This window comes from Chrysemys picta, chromosome 1 (assembly GCF_011386835.1).
Source record: "Chrysemys picta bellii isolate R12L10 chromosome 1, ASM1138683v2, whole genome shotgun sequence".
NCBI lineage: Eukaryota > Metazoa > Chordata > Testudines > Emydidae > Chrysemys > Chrysemys picta.
Genome location: NC_088791.1, coordinates 347,451,215 through 347,477,228, shown reverse-complemented (window position 1 = coordinate 347,477,228; position 26,014 = coordinate 347,451,215). Strand labels below are relative to the sequence as shown.

The window sequence follows — 26,014 nt, the reverse complement described above, 5'->3', positions numbered from 1 at the left end:
CCCAAGCTCCACAGGGTCTTTGAGAACCCTCGGAATACACAGAATAACAAATAACATTCCTTCCCGCAGACGCCGTCACTAGGGCCTGGCCCACGGCTCCACCCTGCCTGGGGCTCTGGCCCTGTTGTATTTACCCCCATCCAAAGAGCAAATCCACTTGCTCGGTAATTCCCCATAGCAGTTGCCTTCACCCCAGCTCCAGCAAGCTCCACTTAGTGGGTACAGGGGGAAATCTCACACTCGAGTGTCCACTCCCACTCGTGCTGGGATCCAGGGAGACTTTCCATTGACTTAGGAGCAAACCCCATTACTATGTGTGACAGTAACACCTTGAGACTTCACCTGAGACCAGGGTCCTATTGTGTTAGGTGCTGTACAAACACACAGCAAGAGGCACTCCCCCACAAATGAAACACACCAGGCTGACAAATGACGGGAGGGGAACCAGAGGTGAAATGACTGGCCCAGGCTTATTAGCAGCACCAGGGACAGACCCCAGAACCAGGTCGCCTCAATCCCAAGCCAGTGGTCTCCTCACTGGTCCACGCTGCCTCTCTGGGGAGGAGGCCAGCAACCAGCTAGCATCCAACAGGGCAGGAGGGGAACATATTAGCCAAAGATAGAGGATCAAGCCTCAGGATCTTTAATGTTCCATGTTTATGGGAGCTCCATGTTTATCATCCACCAAAGACTCCAGCTCAAAGGTGCTCAAATTGCAAGCGGAAAATTTTTTTCCCCAGAGTGCCAGCACTGTGAACTCCCTCTGGGATCTGAGAGTCAAGCTGGCTTCTTTCTGGCTTGTGCATGGTCTTGAGAAATACAGATTCTGCAGTGCAAATGGTACCCTTAGCGGCAACCGTGCAGCACCCATAGCCTTCAGATCTGCCCTTCGTTACACCGGGGGAGCTTTACTGCCTCCAAACTGGGGCTGCGCGGGTGTAATGTAAACAGGATCGGGCCCTGCAATTGGAAATTAGGCCCAGCTCCTCAAAGGTATTTAGGTGCCTAACTCCCATTGGAAAAAGCAACAGAGAGTCCTGTGGCACCTTTAATATTAACAGATGTGTTGGAGCATAAGCTTTCGTGGGTGAATGCCCACTTCGAGGGATGCATGTCCGACGAAGTGGGCATTCACCCACGAAAGCTTATGCTCCAATACATCTGTTAGTCTTAAAGGTGCCACAGGACTCTCTGTTTCTTTTTACAGATCTAGACTAACACGGTTACCCCTCTGAAACTTAACTCCCATTGGTTTCTTTGAGGCTCTGGGCCTTAGTTAACAATGATGTCGATGATGCATGAGCTGCAGTAGAATCCAGCTCTTACCTCCACGCTGACTTTTTAATGGTGACCACTAGATGGTGGCTCTGCTTGGCTGAAGTCAGCCGCTCTGACTCCGATATGTCCAGCAGGGGGCAGAAGGAGGGGACGATTTTCACAGCCTCTTCTCAGATGTGTGCTTTATGCAATAATAGCAACCTTTGGCACATGGCATTTCTAGGGAATGACGACCAGAGGGGTGGAGCTTGGGTTACACAGGACCATAAATGCCCAGGAAATTCCCTACAAACTGCTATCAGCTCAGTGCCTGCAGGGGATTTGTCCGGTGCCTTAGCCGTTCTGCATTGCATGAATCATCCTTCAACCTCCCATTCAGCTCAGAAACGACAATTACACACTGATCCAATTTCGCATGCTGATGAGACAGAGGGAAAATTGTCGGGAGTATCAGATAAACCAATTATGCCTATAAACACTGTTATTAGCTGAACTGACATCTGAATGGCAAATAAATACACAAACAGATATGCCCAGAAGTTTGATTTCCATTTAAGATTCATGTCTCTCTGACACACGCGTCTAGCTATGATTCAAAACACCAGATGTGTTGCTGTATTAACCATATTAACTGCCTTTTGGGAGGCTCCCTGGATTGTAATAAGATGTTAGTCCTGGCAAAGTGAGCACTATTCTTTTGACAGATAATGTTCATGTTTATTTTTAAGCCCTTTTACAGATTTTGATCCATTTACATTTGCACAGTTGCGGGAAATTATGGGGCATCAGACAATTGTAGACGCTGAGATTCAAGAAGTTAAAGCTTTATATATCACACCTGTTTTTTACTAGTTCTTCATGAGTCCATTTGGAACAAGCCTACTTCAAAAGTCTAAATCACTGGATTTTGGATTCTAATGAGTTCTCAAGGAGCATTTTTCTTACTTTGCCTGTCTGTAAAGGTCGATTATTATCAGTGCAAATATTTTTGGTCGGTTTGAGTGTATGGTGAAATTGACACTTACCAACATTTATCAATAAAAATGTAATCCTTCCAAGCCTAGCTAATGCGGCTACTACACAGTATTAACCTGACTGGTTAGTTGAAAGTTTTAAAGAGGTAATGTAGTGCCTGACTATAATGACAATCTATTCAGGATACTCTACTGAAAAGACTCTCTTGAGTCCCCCATCCACTGCCCTGGGTTCTATTCCCAGTTCTTCCACAATCACTACTCCAGTGCAATTAGGATTAACTAGAATTGAGGTGCATAAGCTTTTCCATTCTAACCCCCCGTTTTAAATCGCTTGGACTAAGACTTCTACTTTTCTGGCTGAAATTCTCCAAGCTTAGTCCCGACCCAAAAGCAAAATCCATTTGGCCCTTTTTGAGTTGGAGGGAAGTGGGGCAAAATGACAATTTCCTCACAATTAAAAAGAAAATATCGTGACTTTGGGGTTTTTTCAACAGCTGTAGCATGGGAATGGTTGGAGGTGGGATGCTGAAATGTAGCAGGAAAACATTCCTTTCTGAGGGCAAGCGCTCTGGATCATTGGAGAAGAAATGAATTTTTATTCAATGGAGTCAAAATGAGCCTTTGGAAATCACATGATTTGCATACAGAGTAAGATTTGCAAGTGCCGTCTTGTTAATCTTCAAACTCTGAGGAGGTGGACGGCCGGCCACGCTTAGAACTACCACGGTCCTTCTTTGTGCAGGAGGTCTACACTTACCTCCGGGTCTGGCGGTAAGCAATCGATCTTCTGGGATCGATTTATCGCGTCTTGTCTAGACGCGATAAATCGATCCCGGATGGTACTCCAGCTCGGCAAGAGGAGTACGCGGCATCGACGGGGGAGCCTGCCTGCCGCATCTGGACCCGCGGTAAGTTTGAACTAAGGTACTTTGAATTCAGCTACGTTATTAATGTAGCTGAAATTGCGTACCTTAGTTCGAAATGGGGGGTTAGCATGGACCAGGCCGACAGGTTATTTTAATAGTCTGTGCAGGATAGATATTAACCCCCCAATATCCATTTGCCTTGTACGCACTGTGCTGCAGTGACCCACAATACACAAATCCAGCTGTCAGCAACAAGCAGTTTAAGCTTAGAGGGAAAAGTTGCTTCGTCCTGTTCCAGACCCCACTGCCCATGTGTTATTACATCAGAGTGGACCGCTGCTGCCCACTTCCTTCACAGAAAGGTCTAGAGCAGCACTCAACAAACACGCTATCTCTGCAGGAGAGCAGTCCAGACCTGTTCCTACTGCTGACAAGCCCAGGTGCCCTGGGAATTCTCTCAGCACCTTTTAGGAGTCTCTGGCTTGGGGCAAGCTACAGCTTCTAAGTTGCACGTAGGAGCCCCACGCAGCCGTGCCCCAGAGCTAGCAGCACTGCTTCCACGCCACTCGAAACCGCAGCGGTGCGAGGAGCCTGCAGCTACATCGATTGGATTCACTGGAAAGGCACGTCCCGAGAGAGCTCAGCCACACAGACACCCAGTGCAGGTGCACCGGCAGGCAGGGGAAGGACGCAGCTTAAAATGAGCCCGGCCACAAGCCAGGAGACAAACTGGAGCTCACTGCTGAGCGTCTCCCTGGCTCTGAGCTGGAGAAGCTGCGTAGCTCAAAGGAAGGGACCTAGAAATACGCTGTCCCCTTGCACAAGCAGCGAACGAGGTGCAGTGATCACCTCCACTAAGACTAGCCGCCTGGAGGAGAGAGCCGGTTGTAGGACACAGCACGGACAGCTCGAGCCACACACTCGCAAAGCAGTTCTTAGGGGGACACACACACACAACCTGTCATTCTAAAGCTCCGAGCCCCAGTCTGATCCTGGCACTCCCAGTCCAAGGGGGCATTGGACTCACCTGCCTCCAGCTGGCACCCTGAATCTCTGCCACCCCTTTGGACCCATTCAATACATTCATCCACCATTCACGAGTATCATGATTCTTAACCCAGATTGAAAACTAGACTCCCTCCCTCCCCCAAGAAGGGCACGGGATGAAGCGGCAACTTGTGATTAACCTACCTGCACCCAAGCCCAAATGGACACCTAACTTGGCGCGGGATTCCTCTCCTCTCCCTTAAAGCCACGCTTCCTCTTCCCCAGAGGCCTATTCTCTGCAGCCAGAGCCTTCCTTCGAAACGGCTGGAGGTTAGGAAACAGATGAAGGAGCAGTGGTCAGAGTCTAGCTCAGAACAAAGGTTTCCTAGGGTCAGACAGGTGCATTTTGTAAGTTACCTGAGACAGGGAATCAGCAAGGCTGTGGGAAGCAGGACAGCTCATTTGCACTACGGGATTCAGTTCATATTTGCCAGCCAGCAGAGCCGCTGATGAGGGTTTAGGCATTTTCACGTTTCTGTGATGAGGCCCACGGCAATCTGGAGCAGAGGGTTACTTCTAGGGTGACGTTCTGGGCCACTTACGGCTGATCGGGACCTCAGGTGCTTGGAAACGACCGGTGCCTCCTCCACTCCTCACTTGGAGGGGGCCCCCCGGTTTAATCTACAGGTGTGCACCGGGGCTGCCTGGACCTTTAACATCAAGATGCAGCCAGCATAGATTACTCTGCATGCAGCCTCCACCAGGATCCAAGCGGCTAGCTCTGCATGAAACGGGAGGGCAACAGCCCTCAGCTCCCAAGGATGCCTTTGGGTTCCTCCCTTTCCTTGATGGGCTACAGGCCCCTTCAGTACAGAGCAGGGCAGAGCTGGATGCATGAGGGGGCTGGCTGAGCGCCACAGCTCCAGTGGGAAAGCAAAGGAGGAACTTGGAGGTGCTCCCCCTCCCAATCAGTTTTCAGATGCTGATGGAACTTGCAACGCAGGCTCAGTGGTTTGCACATTGGCCTGCTAAACCCAGGTTGTGAGTTCAATCCTTGAGGGGGCCATTTAGGGATCTGAGGCAAAAATCTGGGGATTGGCCCTGTTTTGAGCAGGGGGTTGGACTAGATGACCTCCTGAGGTCCCTTCCAACCCTGATATTCTATGATTCAATGCATCCGGATACAGCCACGCTCACGCACCCAAGCGTCTGGGAAGAGTCAGACAGACAGACACGCTGCCACCTGCAGGACAGAGAGGGCTCCGCGAGCCGGGCTTGTCACCAGTAGCAAAAGGCTCAGAAACCGACAGCCACTTGAACGCTTCCCCCGACCGCAGATCAGTCGGATTACATCACAGAAAGGCCTAGAAGAAATCTTGCAAAATACGCAGCTAAAGTTGACAGTGTGGATGTGTTTTCACAGCTAATTTAGCTACAAACTAAGGCCCAATCCTCAAAGGTGTTTAGGCACCTAAAGTCCATTGAAATCAATGGACATTAGGAACCTAAATCCTTTTGAGGGTCTGGGCCTGAACGGCCTGCCAAGCAATTCCAGACCATCCTGCCTACGGAAGACAAAGGGAGAGAGTTAAAGTGAACCAAGTTACCGGCATTGGGCATCGCTTGACACTGGAGGACTTAGCCCTGCGACAGTGTCATTCGCGTAACGTGGAGGGTTTTTTTGTATTAAATATACAGCCCTGACCCGGAGTCCAGTGGAGGCATGGGAAGGATTTCTATTGACTTCAGTAGGTTTCGGACCAGGCTCTATGGGCCCCAATGTGTCGCTGGCGCTGCCCTGCTCCATGTGCAAAGCCGCTGCAAAAAGTTGCCATTCTGAGTTTCAAAGATGAGTGCCCACGGCGTGAGGTCCCATAGCTCAGCTATCAAAGGTATTTCGGCTCCTCCCTTCCGCTCATTTCAATAGAGCAGAGGCCCCCAAACGGTGGGACATGCCCCTCGCAGGACGGCGTGCAGGAATGTTTGGAGGGGCGGCAGGGCCAGGCCCCACGGGGGGCAGGGGAAAGCGCCACCCAGCCCCACTCTGGCCAACCAGGGGGCCAGGAGCTGGGGACATGTCCCCCAGATGTGACTTGATCCCAGCTGCAGCCACACCTCTGGCCCTGGCCGCGGTTCTGCCCCTGGCTCCAGCCCCGGCCTCCGACCGCAGCCCCGCTTCCAGCCCCGACCATGGCTCCCAGGAGGCGCCGGCAGATTACATTGGAGTAAGGGGGGCATGACTTCAAAAGTTTGGGGACCACTGCAATAGAAGTTAGGAGCCTAAATACCATTTGAGGGTCTTGGTCTGTTGGATATAGGCATCTAAACAGATCCTTAAACTCCATGCCCAACTTTCTGTTAAGAATGGGGCCCAGCTGGGGCCACCCCTCCCCCTAGCACCCTCTGGACCCCAAACTGTGCAGGGGAACTGGTAAGCCCCACCCCCCACTCTGGCCCCAAGGAGCATAAAAACTGAAAAGTAAATTGGGATGTTCAGAAATGAAGGGAGAGCCCCTTAGCTGGTATAATGGGTGTGATGCTGATGCACACCAGCTATGGGGCTGGCCCTGGGTCAGTTTTAATTAAAGAAAGAGCCCTTAGTAACACAGGTAGGCAAGTGGTTGTTTAAAACCAAGGCATTTTATCTATTTATTTAAGAGACTAACATGTCTTCCAACACTGTAGAGCCTCCCAATCTCTCATGCAGGGGACGGGACTAGATGACCTCTCAAGATCCCTTCCAGTTCTATGAATTCCCCAGCCCCCCTGTGTGGCAAGGCAGTGTTGTTATCCCCATTGTACAGAAGGGGAACTGAGGCACAGAGAGGCTAAATTACTGGATTAAGGGCCCACAGGGAGGCTGTAGCAAAGCAGGGAATTGAAGTGGGGTTTTCTGAGCCTCATAGCTGCTGCTCTAACCCCTGCATCATCCTCCCCCTGACAAACCAGCCTTGATGTGCTTTTGTGAGATTTTTTTTATTGTTCAGAATTTTATTTTCCCCCCTTCTGGGGATAGATCCTCAGGGCCCAATTCTGCTTCCATTGAAATTGCGGGCAAAATACTCATGGACTTCAGTAGGAGCAGGCCGTCTTAGAGGTTACAGATTATGGACCATGCTGGAAACATCTTTAGTGCCAACCAGCCAATTCACTGAGGTGCCGAGGCTTGGGCAGCCGCTTTGCTCTGAGAACTTGGAGCAATGGTTTATGCAAGGAGAGTATTTACGTGCCCCACCCCTTGACCTCTCTCCTAGACTAGGCTCCGCTCCTGCCCCAGATTGATTGGAAGGCTAGGTCTTAACTTAGCTGGTTTGGGGTTTCCTCCACTCCCGTTAACCAGCCGGTTCTGTTTTTGCGAGAGGAGGGCACCTAGGGCTGGAAATGGGCATCTTTGTCATCTATTAATTGCGAGAAAAAAAATCCTGAAGCAACAACCTCCTGCCCGTCAGCCACGCAGCTGCTCGACTCGGGCAATTTCTTCCCCTTTTCTGGTGAAACAAGCTGATCTATTTGTTCTATCTATATAAATATTGCAACAGCTGCACCTTTATCTGTGCAAGCCCAGCTTGTCTGCTCTGCACAGATACGGAGGGATCCCCTCGGCAGCTCTGCTTTACTTACCACAACGCAATAGTCCTTTCCGTTTCTGGTCATCTCCGCTGGCCTCGATCATTTCCAAAGGCACATTCAGTGATGGGTGTGAAAGGACCATAAAGCTTTAATATTGATATAACGTATCAAGGGACGGTTTTATGGTTCAGGGACTGAACTGGGACACAAATGACCTATGTTTGATTCCCAGCTCTAACGCGGACTTGCTTTGTGAGCTTGGGAGTCACTTTGCTTTGGTTTTAGTTCCCCCATCTGTCAAATTGTAACAGTCCTTCTCGCTGACTTGCCTGCTTGATTGCACGCACTTCAGGGCAGGAACTATGCACCAGTAGATCCCCCAGCACAACGAGGGCCCAATCTCAGCTGGAGCGCTAGGTGCTTCTGTAATAAAAATCATAACTGGGCATCTAGAAACCAAGATCCTACAATCAAACAAATACAGATTAAGATCCTGATCTTGCAGTTGGCGCCAGTGGGCAAGCCCTTAGTTCTGAGTGGGCGCAAGGGGCCATCTGCCTAGATGAGACTGCAGGAACAGGAACTAACGACTTAATCCTGTATGATTTTAAGACAGCAATTAAAATCCATACAGTCAATAGGTCTCTCTTAGAAACTGTGTTACTAGAACCTAATCTGGATTCAGATGGCACCTGATGGGGAAGGAAATGAAAGACAGCACTGGTTAGTGGTCACTGCAGGGAACGCCCAAGTTCTCATCTTGTCTCTGATTCAGCATGTGGCACCAGACAAGTTACTTTCTTGCTCTGTGCCTCAGTTTCCCCACCGGTAAAACAGGAAGGTAATGTTGCAACAAATCTGTGGCCCCTAGAAATCTGTAGTGGCTACTATACATTGCAGCTACTGGCAATGACCACTACAGAACTCAGATTCTCTTGCTCCAAAACCGCACTGAAGCTAAAGGAGAATCTCCATTCGGGGTTGGCCGTATGGCAGCTATGACACACAGTTGAGCAGTTCCATTTCCCTCCAGGAGGAGGTAGTGGTGCGTGTACACTCCAGCCAGCTCACTGCATGATGGAGCTTGATAAGTTAATGACGGTAAAGTACTTTCAAAGTGCAAAGCACCGTGACAGCTCAGTGTTAGCATCTTCACTGCCTTTAATGGCAGGATGTAAATCGCCTTGATTCCTTCATGCCAGCTGCATGGGGGAAGGGAGGGCAGGATGCCGAGAGCGATTATCATTATTTATTTAAATCCCAGGAGCACCCCAACTAAGCTCAGAGCCCCGGGGCTTTACTCGGATGGGTTTACGCTGTAAACAGAAAGAAAACCCCCCTCGGACAGTCGAGGTGCCTTGCCCAAGGCCAGGCACACGGAGACAGGAGCTGAACCCCAAGCTCCTGAATGCCAGGCCAGCGCCTTGCCCTCCCCCCGCCCGGCTGCTCTGTAATGCCCCATTACGACACTATCTCGACCCTTTTTTTTTTTTTTGGCTGCACCGCGTCCGAGGGAAGCTAGGACCCGGCGGGATCCTCCGGCAGCGCCCTGGGAGGTGCAGCTGTGTCTGGGGTTTGGCTCGGCTTGTCAGTTTCACCTCCTGGCCCGACACCCCCGCGCAGCCAAAGGCAGGGGGAGGGGGCGGCTTCCACCTGCGGCCCTCTGCACCCAGCGGGGCGCCCCAGGCCTGCAAGGCGGGGGGGCAGGATCAGCCGGCGCAAGGTGGGGGGAGCCCTGGGTGGAACCTCTCCCCTGGGAGCCGCGAGTCTGCTGCGCACCAGGGACCTGCTCTAGTCTCCTCCTCCTCCGCTGCAGAGCCCAGCTGCTAACCTGCTGCTCCGGCCGGGGCTGGAGCCAGAGGAGAGGGGACCTGCTGCTGCCGCAGCTTTCCGTGGGCAATCAAGCCCTTCCCCGGCGCTGGGCTGGTTTTATTGGTTTGGATTCGGTCACGGCCATCGTCACCTCCCGGGGAGGCAGCTTGCGTGGTTTGCGGGCGCCCACAGAGGCAGATCCTTAGAGGAGGAAGCAGCCCGCCCCACCTGCCGCGGTAATAACACTCACCTGTTCTCCATTGGTGGCACACCTGGGCAGAAGGGGCCGGTGTCGAGGCAGCGGGGAGCTGCGCAACTTGGCATTAAACGTTTAGACGCCAGGGAGAAAAGGCTAAAGCCTCCCCCCAGAGAAGAGACTCCATCTCCGCACACTTCTCCAGCGCAGCTCAGCGATAGTTCAAGGGGTTTCCTCCAGCCTGGGCTGAAATATTTATTTTCTTTTGCTTTTTTTGGTTTGTATGGGAACTCTCTGGTGACTCCTCCCCACCAGGAATCCTTAGGAGACCGCTTCTGCTTCTCACTATAGAGAACTGAATTTTGAAATCCGCTTTTCCTGCCTGTTCTGAAACCATCTCCTCTTCTTCCCCCCCCTCCCCCCTTAAAAACAAAACCATTCTGGTTTCAGAATCTCTTAATTGGGGCAAAACCAGCGTTTCCATTTTTTTGGAGTGAGGGGGAGACAGACACCGTCAAAGGCCCACGGAACCTATTGTTGTTAAGGAAACTTAAAATTAGAATTTGTCAGTGTCCCTTCCAAGACCATGTCCACCCGGGAAAGCGTACAGATCCCAGACGATCGGGATTTTAATAATTTCCGGACAGAATGCAACTCGGACGCAGGCTGGAGTCAAACTTATAACAAATCGGGAATTGTTGTGTGGATTCAGATCTTGGAGGTGGAGAGATCCCTGCATAAAATCAAGGTAAGAAACCGGCTGGGATCTGTGGGAATGTTAGACGTACCCTCTGTGTTGTCTGTGCCCACGCACTCTGGAGTTAAGCAGGCTGTTTGCAAAACACTGCAGAAGTGGGCTGCAATAGACTCCTTGTGTATTTGCTGCTTCTGTAATTCTTCTTTTTCTAGGTGCATCATGCAGGGCCGGAAGCTGGTGGGACTGTAGGGCTTTGTGTCGGAGTGTCCAGGGTCCCCTGCATGCACCTGATCAGATCAATGATTTATGTAGTACTCTCTCTTCTTACATTAGTGGAACAGATAGATTATCTGGCCCGGTATCCTGTTTCCAAGTGGTAGGACGCTGGCATAAAATCCCCATTTATATATATATATACATATACATACACACCTAATGGTGCCATACTGAACCACAAGGGTATGTGTGAGAGAGAGATTTCTTCCTAACCCCACCCGGCTTAGGCTTTTTACCCTGGAGCAGAAGGACTGGGTATCTCCTACAACTCTTCTGTTTTAGCCAGTGTCCTAGCACGTCCTATTATCTAATCCTGAGCTATTTGCCTAAATATCAGTCAGCAGTGAGTTCCACAGGTTAATGACTTTCTTTAACGCAGCATTTTGGATCCATTTGAAATGTGTTGCTTTTGATTTTTGCTCGGGCTTCTCCTCCTTGGACAATGTGCTGAGGCGAACAGGAAGTGCCCAAATGTACCTTTCCCAGGCCTGTAATGCATGATGCTGATCTGCAGTTGGCTTGTGTCTCTTCCTCCCACCCTGCTCCCTTACTAGTGGTGACCGCTGGTGCCGCGGAGCCAGCCGGGGGCAGGACAGCCAGCTCACCACCCCCTGGGAGCTCTCCGCTTGGCAGAAAGTAGGGATCAGCAAAGTTGCCTGACCAAGGAGCTGACCCCTCCCTTCTGAGGGCCGTTTCCACCAGTGGATTGGGATGAACTGGGAACTGGGGCACCTCAAGCAGCAGAGAGAGAAGCTAGGACAGGCCTGAGCCCTGGATCCCAAATTGCAGAGAGAAGCTACTCTGTCCCCTGCCCCCAAGCAGCAGTCCCCTTAGTCCAGTGCAGTGTGCGAGCGGGGCCTTTGGTGCCTAGAACTTGCAGCTGTGACTCCATTTCTCTCGCAGATGCCTTTGGCTAGAACGGTTATGGACTCTGCGCCTATTAGTGGGGCATAATAATAATAATTAATAATGGAGATATCCCATCTCCTAGAACTGGAAGGGACCTTGAAAGGTCATCGAGTCCAGCCCCCTGCCTTCACTAGCAGGACCAAGTACTGATTTTGCCCCAGATCCCCAAGCGGCCCCCTCAAGGATTGAACTCACAACCCTGGGTTTAGCAGGCCAATGCTCAAACCACTGAGCTATCCCTCCCCCCAAGCATCTTCTGCTTGTCCCACACTCAGCCCGTGCCCACAAACGCATGACACCGTTCTATCTCCTCCGCGAGGCCTGCTGTACAGGCCTCCCCTCTCAGCCTGCGGGAGCCTCAGCAAAGAAGTTCAACGCGAGGTGGAGTAGCTGGATCCATCTTAGATCCTTGTGGAATCTGCTGCCGAGGCTCCGTGTCCCCAGAGCCCCTGCTGGGTCTCGGTAGTTAGAAGGTAGCTGGGTAGGAAGATGGGACCAGGCTGGGATCCCTGCGTGGTACCATAGACTCGCTTTTGGGGCAAGGTCTGCCTATCTCCCGTGTCTTGTAAGGATTTTCAGGGAAGTGGACGTGGCCAGGTCTGAAAAGTGTGCGCACAAGGAGGGGTTTGGGGAGTGTGTGTGATCGTCCCGGATCCATTACTACCTGGAGTTTCCTAGGTGCTCAGATAATGAGGGCTATATAAGAGCTTCTATAAAATAGAGCAGGACTGGCTCTTGTAGCAATCGTCTGTGTTACGGGCATGCCCCGGGCCCGATCAGGACCAGAGCAAGGTGCTGTACAAACACAAAGCAAGAGATGGTGGCATTGGCCACCTCTGGGAGCTGACAATAGGCTCCTGATCCTGCCACTCCAGCTCACAGCAGGTGTCAGAAGCATCTGAAAGACCCTCCTATCTCAAGGCCCCCTGTTCTGGTGTCCCCGACGTGAAGTGCATTTGGGGGTCTCAATTCAGAAGCAGACAAGTGTCCCTTCTGCAGAACCTCCCCCCCAAAGTGCACTAGTTGGCTCCTTTATCGGCAGCCTCAGCAAAGTGGCCGTAGATTGAAAGGGGCACGGGGGCTGAATGCCCCACTGAGACAGGACCGAGGCACTGTCTGCGTTAACGCACTGGATCTGTTACGTGGCTCGGGGCTTGGAAAAACTTGCCCGACTCCTGGTAGCCGGGGGCAGAGGAGCTGGTGGGGAGCTCCAGCTATCAAGTTCCAGAGGCAGCACCTGGCTGAGGAAGCCACTCTTGGGAAGGAAGAGGATCCTGGGATTTCTGCTTCGGTGGGTGGGCTCCCTCTCCTGTCGGCCTCCACCAACCGGCAACTAAGACTGAGATGAATCTTCACCGCCTTTGTGCTTTCTGTCTCTCCCTTTGAGCCTCCTGGCCTCAGTGGCACAGGGCAAGGAAGGAGCAATCTCTCTCTCACCCTTCTCCTCCCCTTCATCCTTGGATACTCCTCCTCCTCAGTCAGCTCCTGTGCCTGCCTCTGCAGCTGCCGCTCCTCAGCGCTTCCCCCAAACTCACCTGATTTCTTGACCGTTTCTCAGCTGCTTTTTGGGTTATGAATGGCAGCAGCAGAATGTCATTACTTTCACTTGGCTGATGCTTGACAAACTCTGATCAGCCACAGAGGCACCGGAGCTGCCTGCAGGCAGACCCAGGAAGGCAACATTGGAAGGTTTTCTTTGCAGTGGTAAGGCCTAAAAACTGAATGTTTGTTTGTTTTTTTTGTTTTAAACCGAAAGCACAGATTTTGCACAAATCAATGGCTTAGCCTGCTGTACTGAATAGAGAGCTTCCCACTCTCCAGGTTTTGAGTGGGTGAGTTGAACCTGAAAAAAATCACTATGGGCAAATTGAAGGCTTCAGCCAGTCTGGGCTGTCAAAATGACGTTTCACACCCACTCCACATTTAGAAGTAATTGGGTTCCATGCAGGAATGACTGGCTGAAATTCTCTGGTCTGTGCTATGCAGCAGGTCAGACTAGGTGATCATTATTACTTGTGATGGTCCTGACAGGCCTCGAAATCCATGAAAACTCTCACACGGACTTGGGGGTCTGTATGTAAAATGTTGCCTGTGTCCCTCAATGGCCAGGATCTCATGGTTCAGGAGAAAGTGAAAGATCCAGAATGCACCGGCTGAGTGGTGCAATTCTATAACAACGCTTAGTTTTTCCTTAACACATGAAGCATGAATTCACCTGACGGCCCCTTCCCCTGTCAGGGATGGAAGCAGGTTCTCGCCAGTGGGTTGACAGACACCGAGAGAATATAGCTACAGCTTTCCAAAGTGGCCCCTGATTTTTAGGTGCCTGACCAGATAAAATCTCAGGAAAAACTTCCTAACTGTAAGAACAGCAGGACAATGGAACAGATGCCTCAGGGGGTCATGGAAACTGCTTCCTGGAGGTTTTCAGAAGGAGGCTGGAGCCATGACCCCACAAATCCTGCACCTTGGCAAGGGGTTAGACTAGATGCCCCTCGTGGTCCCTTCTAACCCTATGATTCCATGACCTGAGATGCTCTAGGCTTGGCTATGCAGAGGCGCCCACAGCTTCCATGGATGGCGTGGGTCCTCGGCTTCTCGGGAAGCAGCAGGCCCTAGGGGGGTCTCGTGTTGGGCACTCAAAAATTGAAAGTCTCTGCCTGAGAGCTATGCCCTGGTGAGGATCATTGTTAGGGTCGGGACTAGAATGCAGGGATCCTGGCTGCTGGTCGTGTGTTCGGGCCACTAGTGCACATCCTTCCATAGGGCTGCTGCTCCTGTTGACCATACGTCTCTCCTCTGGGTCTGTAGTTGCCCCATCAAACTTGGAGTGCTTTGTTACTAGTGGGTCTGTTTTATCCGGCCTCTAGCTCGGAGCGTTTTTTGTTTTTTTTACCCTGAAGCACAGGGATTGCCTCCGTAGGCCGGGGCCTGCAAAGCAGCTGCTCCCAGCGCTGACTACAACCTTGTTTGGCTGCAATACAAACCTGAAAGCTCCGGCCTGTCCTTGGCAGCGTGCTGGGAGCAGTGTGTGCCCGGCAGCACATTGCACTGCAGATGCAGAGCAAACAAACAGAGCTGGCGGCTCTGAGCAACCTACCTCCTGAGACCGCTGCTGGCTGGGAGGGAGAGAGCCTCCCTGTTGGCTGGAGGGCTGGCCGGCTCAGTCACGTAAAGGAAAACAGATCTCTGTGTGCTCTGGCATCCCATGGCAGCAGGCTTTGTAGGTCCGCTGTCCTCCCCTCCCCAAGGGTTAGGGACCCTTCTTTGCCTGGCCCTCTCCCATGCGGTCTGCCCACAGAACACTTGCAAATCACCTACACGGCAGCGCTCGGGACCTGGGGGGCGGGGCCTTAGGGTGCCCCCATTCTCCCAGGCTTCCCCTCTCGGTAACTGTCCCCGTCTGGGGCCCGGCAGCGGTGAAAGCGCAGAGGTTGGCACGCTCGTCGTTGCTGAGGTTTAGCATGCATTGCGTCGGGCGCTGCAGCCTTCCGGCCCCTACGCTGAATCTGTGCAGTGCAGCGTCTCCTGCGAGCTAGCAAGGCTGGCCGGCCGGGGGCCTGCCCCGTTCATTTTATAAGCACATCTCTGCCTCTGGCCTTTGCACGCTGCTTTGGGGTCCCTGTAACCACACGCACTAGCCCACTCAGATACCATCATGATGGGGCAGGACTGTGTTGTCAAGGGGATTTGCCACTGAGGGTGCTGGATGCACACAGGCCCTGTGGCTCTCTGGTTCCCAGACTGACTGAGGCTGGCATACCTAGTTTCATCACGCAGGGTCTCCTTAAATTCTGGCCTGGAGAGCCCAGGACATAATGTCCGGCTGAGCATGCCCCAGGGGCTGTAACAATGAAACCAGCTGATCCCTGTCGTGCCCTGGAGGCATCGCTGTATGAGAGCGCAGTGATTCGGGAGGCTGGTAGCACATTCACTATAAACTAGGGTTACCATACGTCCGGATTTTCCCGGACATGTCCGGCTTTTGGGGGCTCAAATCCCCGTCCGGGGGGAAATCCCCAAAAGCCGGGCATGTCCGGGAAAATCGGGAGGGAGGGAGGGCTCGGCCGGGGCCTCTTTGTCTGGGGTCGCCGGTGCGGGGCCGGGGTCGCCGGTGCGGGGCCGGGGTCGCCGGTGCGGGGCCAGGGCCGGTGCGGGGCCGGGGGCATGGTGCCGGGCCGGGCGCGCGGTGCTGGGCCGGGGGCCGGGAGCCGGGCCGGGCGCGTGGTGCTGGGCCGGGGGCCAGGCCGGGCCGGGGTCGCAGGGCTGGGCGCGGGGCCGGGCGGGGAGCCGGGCCCGCAGGGTCGGGGGGTCGGGGAGCCGGGGTCGGGGAGCCGGGCCCGGGGGGTCGGGGAGCCGGGAGCCGGGGCCGGCACCCCAGGGCCCGAGCCGACCCAGGCTGGAGCCGCCGGGGGGCCAGCCTGGGCCGCGCCTCCTCCCCCCACACCCCCCTTACCTGCTACAGGCTTCCCGCGAATCAAATGTTCACGGGAAGCAGGGGAGGGGGCAGAGACTTTGGGGAGGGGGCGGAGTTGGGGCGGGGGTGTGGGCAGGGCTGGGGGCGGGGCCGGGGCCCTGTGGAGTGTCCTCCATTTGGAGGCACAAAATATGGTAACCCTACTATAAACCGCTAGGCCAGTCGCTCCCTGCCAAAGAAGGGAGGGGCAAGGAAGCAGTAGATGTGCTAGACCTTGATTTTTAATAAGGCTTTGGAGACCGTTCCACATGACCTGGGCAAACTAGAGACATACGGCCTAGATGAAATGACTATAGGGTGGGTGCACAACTGGTTGAAAGACCCTACACGAAGAATAGTTATCAGTGGTTCATTCTCAAATGGGTGGGGGGACATATCTAGTGAGGTCCTGCAGGGGTCAGTCATGGGTCTGGTACTATCCAATATTTTCATGAATGCCCTGGATAATGGAGCGACGAGGATGTTGTAGGTGACAACCTGGGGGAGGGGGTTGCAAGCACTTTGGAGAATAGGATTATGGTTCGAAATGACCGTGACCAATCAGAACTGATCTGAAATCAACAAAATGAAATTAAATAGCGATAATGGCAAAGTACTTCACGCGGGAGGGAAAAATCAAATGCACAACTACGCTCTGGGGCGTACCTGGCTAGGCAGCAGCACCGCTGAAAAGGATCTGCGGGGTCCTAGTGGTTCACAAGTTGAATATCTGTTGTCAATGTGATGCAGCTGCTAAAAAGGCGACTATTCTGGGCTGTATTAGTAGAACGTTGTGTGTAAGTCCTGGGAGGTCGTTGTCCTGCTCTGCTTGGCACCGGTGAGGGCCCAGGTGGAGAACTGTGTCCGGTTCTGGGCACCACACTTTGGGAAAGATGGGGACAAATTGGAGAGAGTCCAGAGAAGAGAAGTGATCAAAGGGTTCGGAAACCTGACCTGTGAGGAGAGATTAGAAAAACTGGGCAGGTTTAGTCTCCAGAAAAGAAGGCTGAGAGGGGACCTGAGAACAGCCTTCAAATCTGTTACGGTGTGTTCTCAACAGGACTGATCCATTCTCCACGTCCACTGAAGGGAGGGCAAGAAGTGATGGGCTCAGTCCGCAGCAAGGGAGACTTAGGTTCGATATTAGGAAAACCTGCCTGATGATAGGGGAATTGAGCTCTGGACTAGGCTTCTGAGGGAGGAATTCCCGTCCCTGAAGGTGTTAAGACCAGGCTGGACAAACATCTGTCAGGGCTGGTCTAGGTTTGCTTGGCCCGGCGTCCGCGCAGGGGGCTGGCCTTGACGACCTCTTGAAGTCCCTTCCAGTCTGACACGTCGAGGATTGTGGAAACGTGCCTCTAAAAGTTCTCAGTCCTAATGGAGGTCTCTGAGCTTTGCTGGAGGCAGCTGTCTCGCCACCCTTCCATAGCACTAGTGGATTGAGAGTCCAGCAGAAGTGATGGCACCCGCTGCTAGGCTGTGTTAATAACACTTACAGTAGACTCCTGCTTTCCTTGCTGTGTTACAGGAACACCTAGAGGCCCCAGCTGAGATCAGAGTCCCATTGTGCAAGGTGCTGTACAAACACATAAAGGGTAAGAGCCAGTCCCTGCCCCAAAGAGCTGATAGCTTAACTAGACCAGGCAGCGGGGATGGGGAGGGGGGGAAGGACTCTCTCTCTGTTTTACAGAGGGGAAACTGAGGTACAGAGAGATGGCATGATTTACCCCAGCTCAAGCTGGGAGCCTGAGGTCTCCTGAGTTCCAGTTCACTGCCTTAATCACACAACCATCCTTCCTCTATAAGTCTCAAGGCCTTTGTTGTAACTGAATTAGTAACAGCAGCCCTGGAGCGTTCGGCCACTTCCTGGCCTGAAGAGTGCATTCCATTGAGTGACACTGAGATCCTGCATGCAGTGGAGACATACCTGTAGGGCAGGAGAGATGGGAGGCCTCTGGTCTTATTACAGGGTAGCTCCCACTCAGATCAATAGGAGTCACTTACCTCTGGCCCTGAGCCTGGATTCACAAAACAAGGAGCTTCCCAGATTGGGCCTGTGAGTCGAAAGAAACTCGCTGAGCGAGCGGCTTGGGGCGTTTGGTGCCACAGCAGGTCTGAGCGGGTGGGGTTGGTCTCGCTGGCACTCATCTGTGCTCTAGCGGCCTGGAAGAGGTCAGAGTCGCCGCCTTTCTCTGGAAACACCTTCCTGATGGGCGGATGCTCGGTCTGTGACAGGAGGTGGCTCTTGTTCCACGTAGCGGAGCCCTCGCTGAAACCGAGGTTTGTCAGGCGCAAGGATGCCGGAGATGGGAGCCGTATAAGCACCTAGCCAAGCAGTGGCGGAGACAGGACTTGTGTGGGAGCTGGGAGAGCTGCGTTCCTGTGCTTTAACCACTAACGGACTTGCTGCTGGGCACGGTTTTATTGGTATCTCTGTAGGATGCACGAGTGACCCCCATTTCCAGAAGTGAAACAGTGCCACTGCCTATGAGCTGGTGTGTGCGCTTTAACTGGTCTGGGCTTGGCCAGGAAACCTCTAGGGGACCCTTGGCCACTGTTTTGGTGATGTCACTGGCCCAACTGGTAAATCCCACTCTGGTTAAACGCGCTTGGCCCGCCCACAGGACAATCTCTGAAATTGTCCCTGCGGTTCCAGCTGTGCACAGGGATTTCCCGTCCTCGTCCTGTTGGACGTTGGTTGGCCCCCGTTAGCTTACGGAAATGTGCTGCCACGCTCCGGTTGAGGGGCCTAGGCAGAGGTTTCATGGCACTGATTTCGGTTCTCAGATCAAAGCCACCCTCTGCGATTTCATCATGGCATTCTGCTTCCCTTCGTACCCCGGACTCTTGGGTCGTGGGGCTGTCTGACAGCCGTGGTTTCACTCCAGCAGTGGGTGAAGCCATGGCTGTGGGGGGTGGAAAGCACTCTAGGCCCCTTGGAGGATCAAAGGCAGTGTGGAAATGACTGTTTATCCAAGGGGCTGAGCTGAACGGTGCCGAGCGCGGAAGGTTTCGTGGAGTATGAATGAGAGGGAGGTAGAAGAGCTCTGCCTGTATTCTGGTTGCGTCATGGAGCATGATCTCCTGTAATGATTATCCATCCGGCAGAAAAACCGCCCGAGACCGTACAATAGGATGTGCTGACTTGGGCTCAAATGACACGTTTGGAACATATGACTGGCACCTCGCGGTTAATAATTAAACCCCTTTGTAGCCTACTTGGGAATTCAATTCTCTGCTGCCCATTCCGCAGGAGGGATGCAAGCCACTGGGCCAAACTGATCTGTGATAAAAGCCGTTAAAGGTTACTTCCGAGGAGGCTGGGGGACGTGTGTGAGATACAGAGAGACTTCCAAAGGGGCTGAGCTAACGTAGAATAAACTTTGGGAGAAGGGGGGAAAAGGTGGCACCTTTTGGGGGGAGCCCTGTGCTTGTGGCTTGGACTGGTGCTGGGTCTGTCTGGTGCTGGCAGCAGAATGCACTGACCTGTGACACGCCCCGTCTGATCGAGGGGTCTAGTCGGGTTCCCGGAACGGCTGGCGTGTGGGCAAGGAGGGTGCAGTGACCTGGAGGGAAAGGCCGAGTATGTATTGGGGAATAGGAACAGTAAGACAGCTGGACTGTGCAGGGACAAGCTTTATGTTCTGTCAGGACAGCGCCTAGGACAACGGGACCGCTAGGTGCTTGTGCACTCCGAACAGCTGGCACTCGTTGGCCCCGACATGGGCTGACCGGGCTACAGCCACCCAGCTCCCTGCCCCTCCGGGTCACGATGGAGGCCGAGGTCGCTCCGTCGCTGTCCTGATGGGCTCCGAGGTCGCCCAGCCAGCACCTTTCACCTTTCCAGCTCAATGGCTCGCCTCAGGTGGCCAGAAGCAGGAGGAGAGCGGGAGGGACCTTGGGCCTTCCGGCCCAGGCCTGTGCTCGCTCAGAGATGGCCCCTCCCCTGCGGCAGCAAAGAGCATCTAGAGGAACAAGGGAGAATGGAATTGGGGTGGAGCAGAGGGGCGTCCTGCAGCCATTGCAAGCCCCAGTGACGTCCCCCGCTCCCTCCATCCCGGCTGAGAATCCCTCCAGGCCTCTTCACCAGCTCCCGGCCAGGGGCAGCCCAGGGCAGGCCGCGATCTCTAATCCAGCCCTGGCGCTCTCCGTGGCGGGGCGTCAGTTGACGTCCCGTGTGTCTGAGTTTCCCGTCAGACAGGTTCTGCCGCACGCCTCGCTGGAAACGGATCCCGCTCCTGAGCTGGCGTCCGTAGCTTGCTCAGCACTAGCAGGTGGCAGGCCGGGGGGAGGCCAGAAACTGCCAGGGGTTGGCGTTCCAGTGCACGCTGGGGGCAGCTTTGGGTGCCTTGTGCCTGCCATATGCCTAGAGGGTGGGGGCACCGTGTGAGAGCGGCGGCTCTCGTGTAAAACCTGGCTGACTCGTTTGCTGCAGGGTGTGTCCTGTCACTGGAGGATTCGCTCTGCACGGGGGGGCTGCGTCCTCCCTCCCTGCTCCTTTGCTCCTCTGCTGCTTCCTCTCTCCTTCCTCTCGTCCTGGCTGCCTTTCCCCTAGCTCCTCTCCCAGCTCCTCCCAAAGCAAACCCACCATCCCCGCTTCAGGATGCGAGTCTCCTCTGGTGCCCTTGGCACTGTGGGAAAACCAAAAGCTCCTAAGGGTGAAGGCAGGGGCACGTTCAGCCCTCACCGAGCACGCGGTGATGTGGGGTGAAGGACGTGGGCAAATGACCGTGTCCCGCCATCCGGGGCTAGCAGTGTAAAGGCGGCCAGCAAACGGAGGGGAGCAGGGGGAAGGGGTTGTATTTTTTTTTCTCTTCTATCGCTTTACGATGATTAAAGAAAACTCCAAAGTCTCTCTTAAAAGCCATTTTCCTGATTTGTTTTTACATTAGAAATTCAGGGCTCATCTAATCTGTTTCTTCCTGAGTCTGCGTCTGGTTGGGAACCTGACAGATTTATGACATCGGAGCAACCACCTTTCCCTTGCATGGTGAACTTAGTCAGGCTGTTTAAAATCCTCTGCCTTGAACTCAAATGCCTGGGAAACATTTGGGGGATGGAAGTTTCAGCTTCCCCCACCCCTTGGTGGTGGGGAAGGATTAGAGGCTTATGTGGCTTAATCTAGAGTTACAGGAGAGGCTAAACATATAAACATTGGGGATATAAACTCCCATGCTTCAGGGCACAAGCCACCCACGGTCAGGAAGAAACTTCCTCCAGGAACAGATGATTCCAAAATGGGTCATTGAGGCATTTCTGGCACCTTGCTCTGGAGCAGCCAGTGCTGGTCACCGTCCGAGATGGGCTGCTGGGACCTGTGCGCTGGTCGGGTCGGTCTGGCAATTGCTGGGTTCAGTTAAAGGCAGAAGAAGGCCACTGTGCCCGAGACCATTGGTGGGTCCCCCAGGGAAGAGCAGATTGGATGTTCCTGATGGTATTGACGTTAAAGGCGCTTGCTGCTTCATCTCAAAGAAAGCAAATGAGTTCGCCAGCCTTTGCAGGGTATCTTGAACTAGCCAATGCCAGTTACTGTATTAGCTGCATCTATCTCGGCAGTAAGGGGGGGGGAGAGAGAGAGACCCTGAGATCTGGTTTAAATCACCCAAACACCATCCCATCACCCAAACGCCCCGGTCCCTCACTGCTCCACGGCAATGTGCAGGAGGACCAATATTTGGGTCACTCCCTAACCAGCAGGAAGCTTCGCTCCAGGAAAGCTCTGCAGGTGCCTAGGAGGGCTCTAGGCAGTGAGATGTTGTTGCAGCAGCCTTGTGCCCATCAACAGTAGACGCACGCTCGGGAGCGTCTCGCTGGAGTCAGCCAAAGCTTGTGGCTTGGCTGCGCGTTTGCCCCACGTCTCCGTGCGGTCGGGAGATCCTCTCATTCCTTCCAGACCCACGGCGTCAGCTGCTCTCCGTGCCTGTGATTGCCCACGTGCTCTGTAGCCGCTGCGGCGTGGGTCAAGTCCAGCTGTTCACGGTCTAGGCTGACCATCGGATGTAAAATAGGAAGGCAGCACACGCTGTGGGTCAAAGGAGCGATTTAGGACTCCTGGGGGCTCTCTTCGTATCTGGGAGGAAGTGACGTTTAGTGGTTGGAGAGGGAAACTAAGTGTCAGGATTCCTGGGTTCTGTTTCTGGTTACTGGGTTGTCATGTGACTCTGGGCAAGTCACTTAGCCTCCCCGTGCCTCAGTTTCTCTAGCTGTAAGATCGAGGCAGTAAGGCCTGCTGGGAGGGCTAATTCATCAGCGTGTGTAAAGTGCATCGAGGTAAACGATACTATAGAGCGCTCATAAACGCAGGGATACCCGGCTTCCCCACTGTGTCTGTCGTTCAGCTCTTGCTCGGCAGGGCTGGATTCCTTTGACTTGCCGGCACTGGAAAGCAAAAGGGATTCCCCCGCCCGCCCTTTTCTGAGCTCCCTGAGCTGCAGGTGAAGGCTGTCACCGCTCCTGGGAGTGGTGATAGGAGGCCAGATGAACCCGCCTGGCCTGCCTTGGCGTTAGAACGTCTGGAAGAGCCACTGGGTCTTAACATCCCTGCTAGGTCCCTCCATCAGGAGGTGGTACTGGGGCACGGTGGCCCCTGGGCATTACAGTGGAGCCTAGACACTATGGTGATGGGCACACTGGCGACATGTTGATATTCCCATGCTGGCATGGCATTAATATCGCTCAGGCTCTGCCCTGCGCTAGCACAGTCATGTGAGAATCTCAGGTGTTATCAACTGAAGACTTGTGACCACCCTGTGATATGGCTGCTCTTGGTGCCCTTAGCTTACAGCTGGGGAAACTGAGGCAGAGAGCATCCGTGACTTTTCCAAGGTTCTACAGGGAGTCTGTGGCGGAGCTGGGGGATTGAACCTGTGTCTGGGTACAGGGATTGAACCAAGCTGTGACATCTCCCAGCTCTTTGCCTTAACCCCAAGATCTGCCTCGCCTCCTTTCATCTACTGCTCATTGGGGTGGGAATGAATTGGAGTCTTGCGGGGTTCTGGTTGCACCCACGAGAACGGAGCCTGTGACTTTGGCCCCTGGTGGCAGGGGGTGGCATGCTCCAGTGGCCAGGCTACTGGCCTGGGACTGGGAGACCTGGGGTCTGTTCCCAGCTCAGCTGCTGGCCTGCTGGGTGACCTCAGGCCGATCACGTCCCTTCTGTGTGCCTCGGTTTCCTCCTACCACCCTCATCTACTTAGAACGTGAGCTCTGTGGGGCAGGGGCTCGCTGCTGTGTAAACGCACCCTCGGAGTGGAGGTCAGAGGTGAGACCGCAGCACATGTAGAGGTACCGGCGCTAGCTTTGATCTAGCTGGCACCGGTACCAACGGCAGCAAAGCCGGGGGATAACGAAGTACCCCAGGGGCTGGGTGGGCTTGGACCGTCCGTGCCGCCACCGTCTCACCACTCTTGGTATTCACACTACCTAGGTGAAAGCCAGCTCTGTACTGACACTTGCTGCAACGGCCCCTCGAATTGCAGTGTAGAGACGCCCAGGCCCTGATCTCAGTTGGGTGCTACTATAATACACAGAATAACAATGACAATCTGCCCTACCTCACTGGCTCTACTCCGCTACCGTATTCCCCTCTCTCTCTTCTCCCCTCCTCCGCCTGGTGTCACAGCGCAAGAGTCAATATTGATTCAAGGCCGCAGAATGCAGCGAGACCCGAGAGACTTCCCGGACCTGCTGCCGTCTCAGCCCAGATCCGTGTGCCGTTCCCACCAGGTGATGTGGGACTGGCCCAGCTGTTGTTGAGGCTCAAGATGCTGGCTTGGTCGCCTGAGGGTGTGGAGATACTGACAGTCCTCCCCGGGCAGTCTCCTTCCTCCCCTCTCGCTGGAGGGAGCTGACTCACCCGCAGCGACCATTCCAGTCGGACTGGTTCTGGCCAGCGTGTGACACGTAGGCATAGATATGCGCTTCGAGTCGGCCGATCCCTTTGTGCCAAGTACACCACGCGCTAGGACTCGTGTCTAATGTGCATCATCAGGAGGGAGTGCTATCTAGTGGCTAGAGCTGTGGGCTGGGAGCTAGTGATCCTGGGTGCCAGCCCCTGCTCTGCCACAGATTCATTGTGTGAGCTTGGGCAACTTGCTGTGCCAACCTGTGCCTCAGTTTACCAATCTGTCAACATTCAACTCAGAGGGAGGTTATGGAAAGCAACATGTCTAGTGACTAAAATACTGCATTGGGAGTCAGGAGAACTGAGTTTTCTTCCTGTCTCTGCCACTGACTCTGTGTGAACTTGGGCAAGTCATGTTCTCACTCCCTGCCTCAGTTTCCCCACAACTCTTTGTCTTGCCTGCTGAGCTTGGAAATTCTTCAAGGCAGGGACCGTCTGTCTGAGCATGCATCTGAGAAGCATGCAGCACTGATCTCAGAGGGGTCCCCAGGTGCTCTCGGAATACAGGTAATTAATAAGCATAGTGAGGTGCTCCGAGATCCTCCGATGAGAGCCGCTGTAGATGTACAAAATCACATTATTAGGGAGAGGCTCCAGCTTGTCCATCCTTCGGGCCAGCTCAGGATTGGTTTCTCCAGCCTACGATATAATTTGCAGGTGGTGCACAGACACTAGTGCCCATCCTGCTGACCAGTACGGTCTCCATGCTCCCCTGTCGGTTTGTCTGTGTCCAGCCATTGTCTTCGACTGCAAGCTGCTTGGGGCAGGGACTGTCTTTGTTCTGTGTTTGTGCAGTGCCCGGCACAGTGGGGCTAATAGGCGCGACAGTGATACCAATAATGAATGATAGGACTTGGTGTAATGGGGTTTCCACCCTTCCCGCTGGGCAGGTGATTCTGAGAGCGGCTAGATCTGCTAGTCCCTGATCGTTAACTCAAACTGGCCTTTTGCTTAATTTCGTCCTCGTGCTCGTCCTGGGCACTTAGATCAGCTGCAGACGAGGAAATGCCGACGCGTGTTTTAAGACTGAGCACTAATCCCTCTATCCCGCAGGGTGCCTGGCCTGCTCCCCTACCTCCTAGCCGGGCCATGTTCCCAGGAGCCGCTTCCAAATCTGCCTGCTTTCCCGTATGTCCCTCCATGACCCCCCCCCCCACACACACACACACCCATTCTGCCCCAGAGCTGACCGAAGTTCCCTCTAAGCCGCATGGCCATGCAGCAGGCTATCAAGGGCCGCGCAGGCACACAGCCACAGGGACTGGACTGGAGAGGCGCCTCTCCCCCAGCCCCGTGCTGCTGCAGTGAGAGAGGGCTGTGGGAGTCTTCTCTCCCTGGGGCAACCTGCACCCCAAGCCCCTCGTTCCTGGCCCCACCCCAGAGCCCTCACCCCCTGCACCCAGCCCTGAGCCCCTTCCCAAACTCTGAACCTCTCGGCCCCACCCTGCCACACAGCCCGCACCCCCAGCCAGAGCCCTCACCCCCTTGCACCCCAACCCTCTGCCCCAGCCCTGAGCCCCCTCCCCCACTCTGAACCCCTCGGCCCCACCCCCGCCACACATCAGCTCCATATTGGTGTGCATAACAAAATTCATGCCGCACATAAATGTAAAAAATGAGAGGGAACGTTGGCGCTGTCCCTTTCTCAAACCATTTCCCCTGCTCCAAGCTCAAATTCAGCTGTACCCCCCCCCATACCCTCCCCAATTGCTGCTGCCTGTCTCCTCCTGTTCTCTGTCCCGGGGACCCCAGCTCCTCCTGCACCAGCTGCTGTGCTGTTCCCCAGGCTCCCCTCCCCAGCCTGCGAAAGCTCCAGGGCTCTGCTCTCTCCCTGTCCCAGCCCCAGCTCTGTCCCTAGCTCCCCCTCCGCTACTGAGTAATGTTCTAGGCGAAATGCCTTTTCCGTTCCTCATCAAATACAGATGCACGTGTCTTCTCTCCGGCACAGTCACCCTTGAAGGCCACAGTTGAGCTTCCCCAAGGACCACAGGCTGGACGCCTCCTGAGCTGTGCGTCTGCCTGCGAATGAAACCCCAAGTCCAGGGGGCAGTGCAGTCCGGGGGAACGAACACGTGGGTCGGAGTCAG

The 26,014-nt window shown here is 54.1% G+C and overlaps 1 protein-coding gene across 1 annotated transcript in view; it reads left to right on the top strand.

Annotated features, from left to right (window-relative positions):
• The first annotated feature begins 9,195 nt into the window (after window positions 1-9,195).
• The window catches only part of STARD10 (StAR related lipid transfer domain containing 10), a 46,213-nt gene continuing 29,394 nt past the window's right edge, over window positions 9,196-26,014 (top strand). The window contains exon 1 of the mRNA XM_005292194.5: window positions 9,196-10,434. Within this exon, the coding sequence (XP_005292251.2) occupies window positions 10,273-10,434 (162 nt within the window). The 5' untranslated portion in view covers window positions 9,196-10,272. The remainder of the gene's footprint in view (window positions 10,435-26,014) is intronic.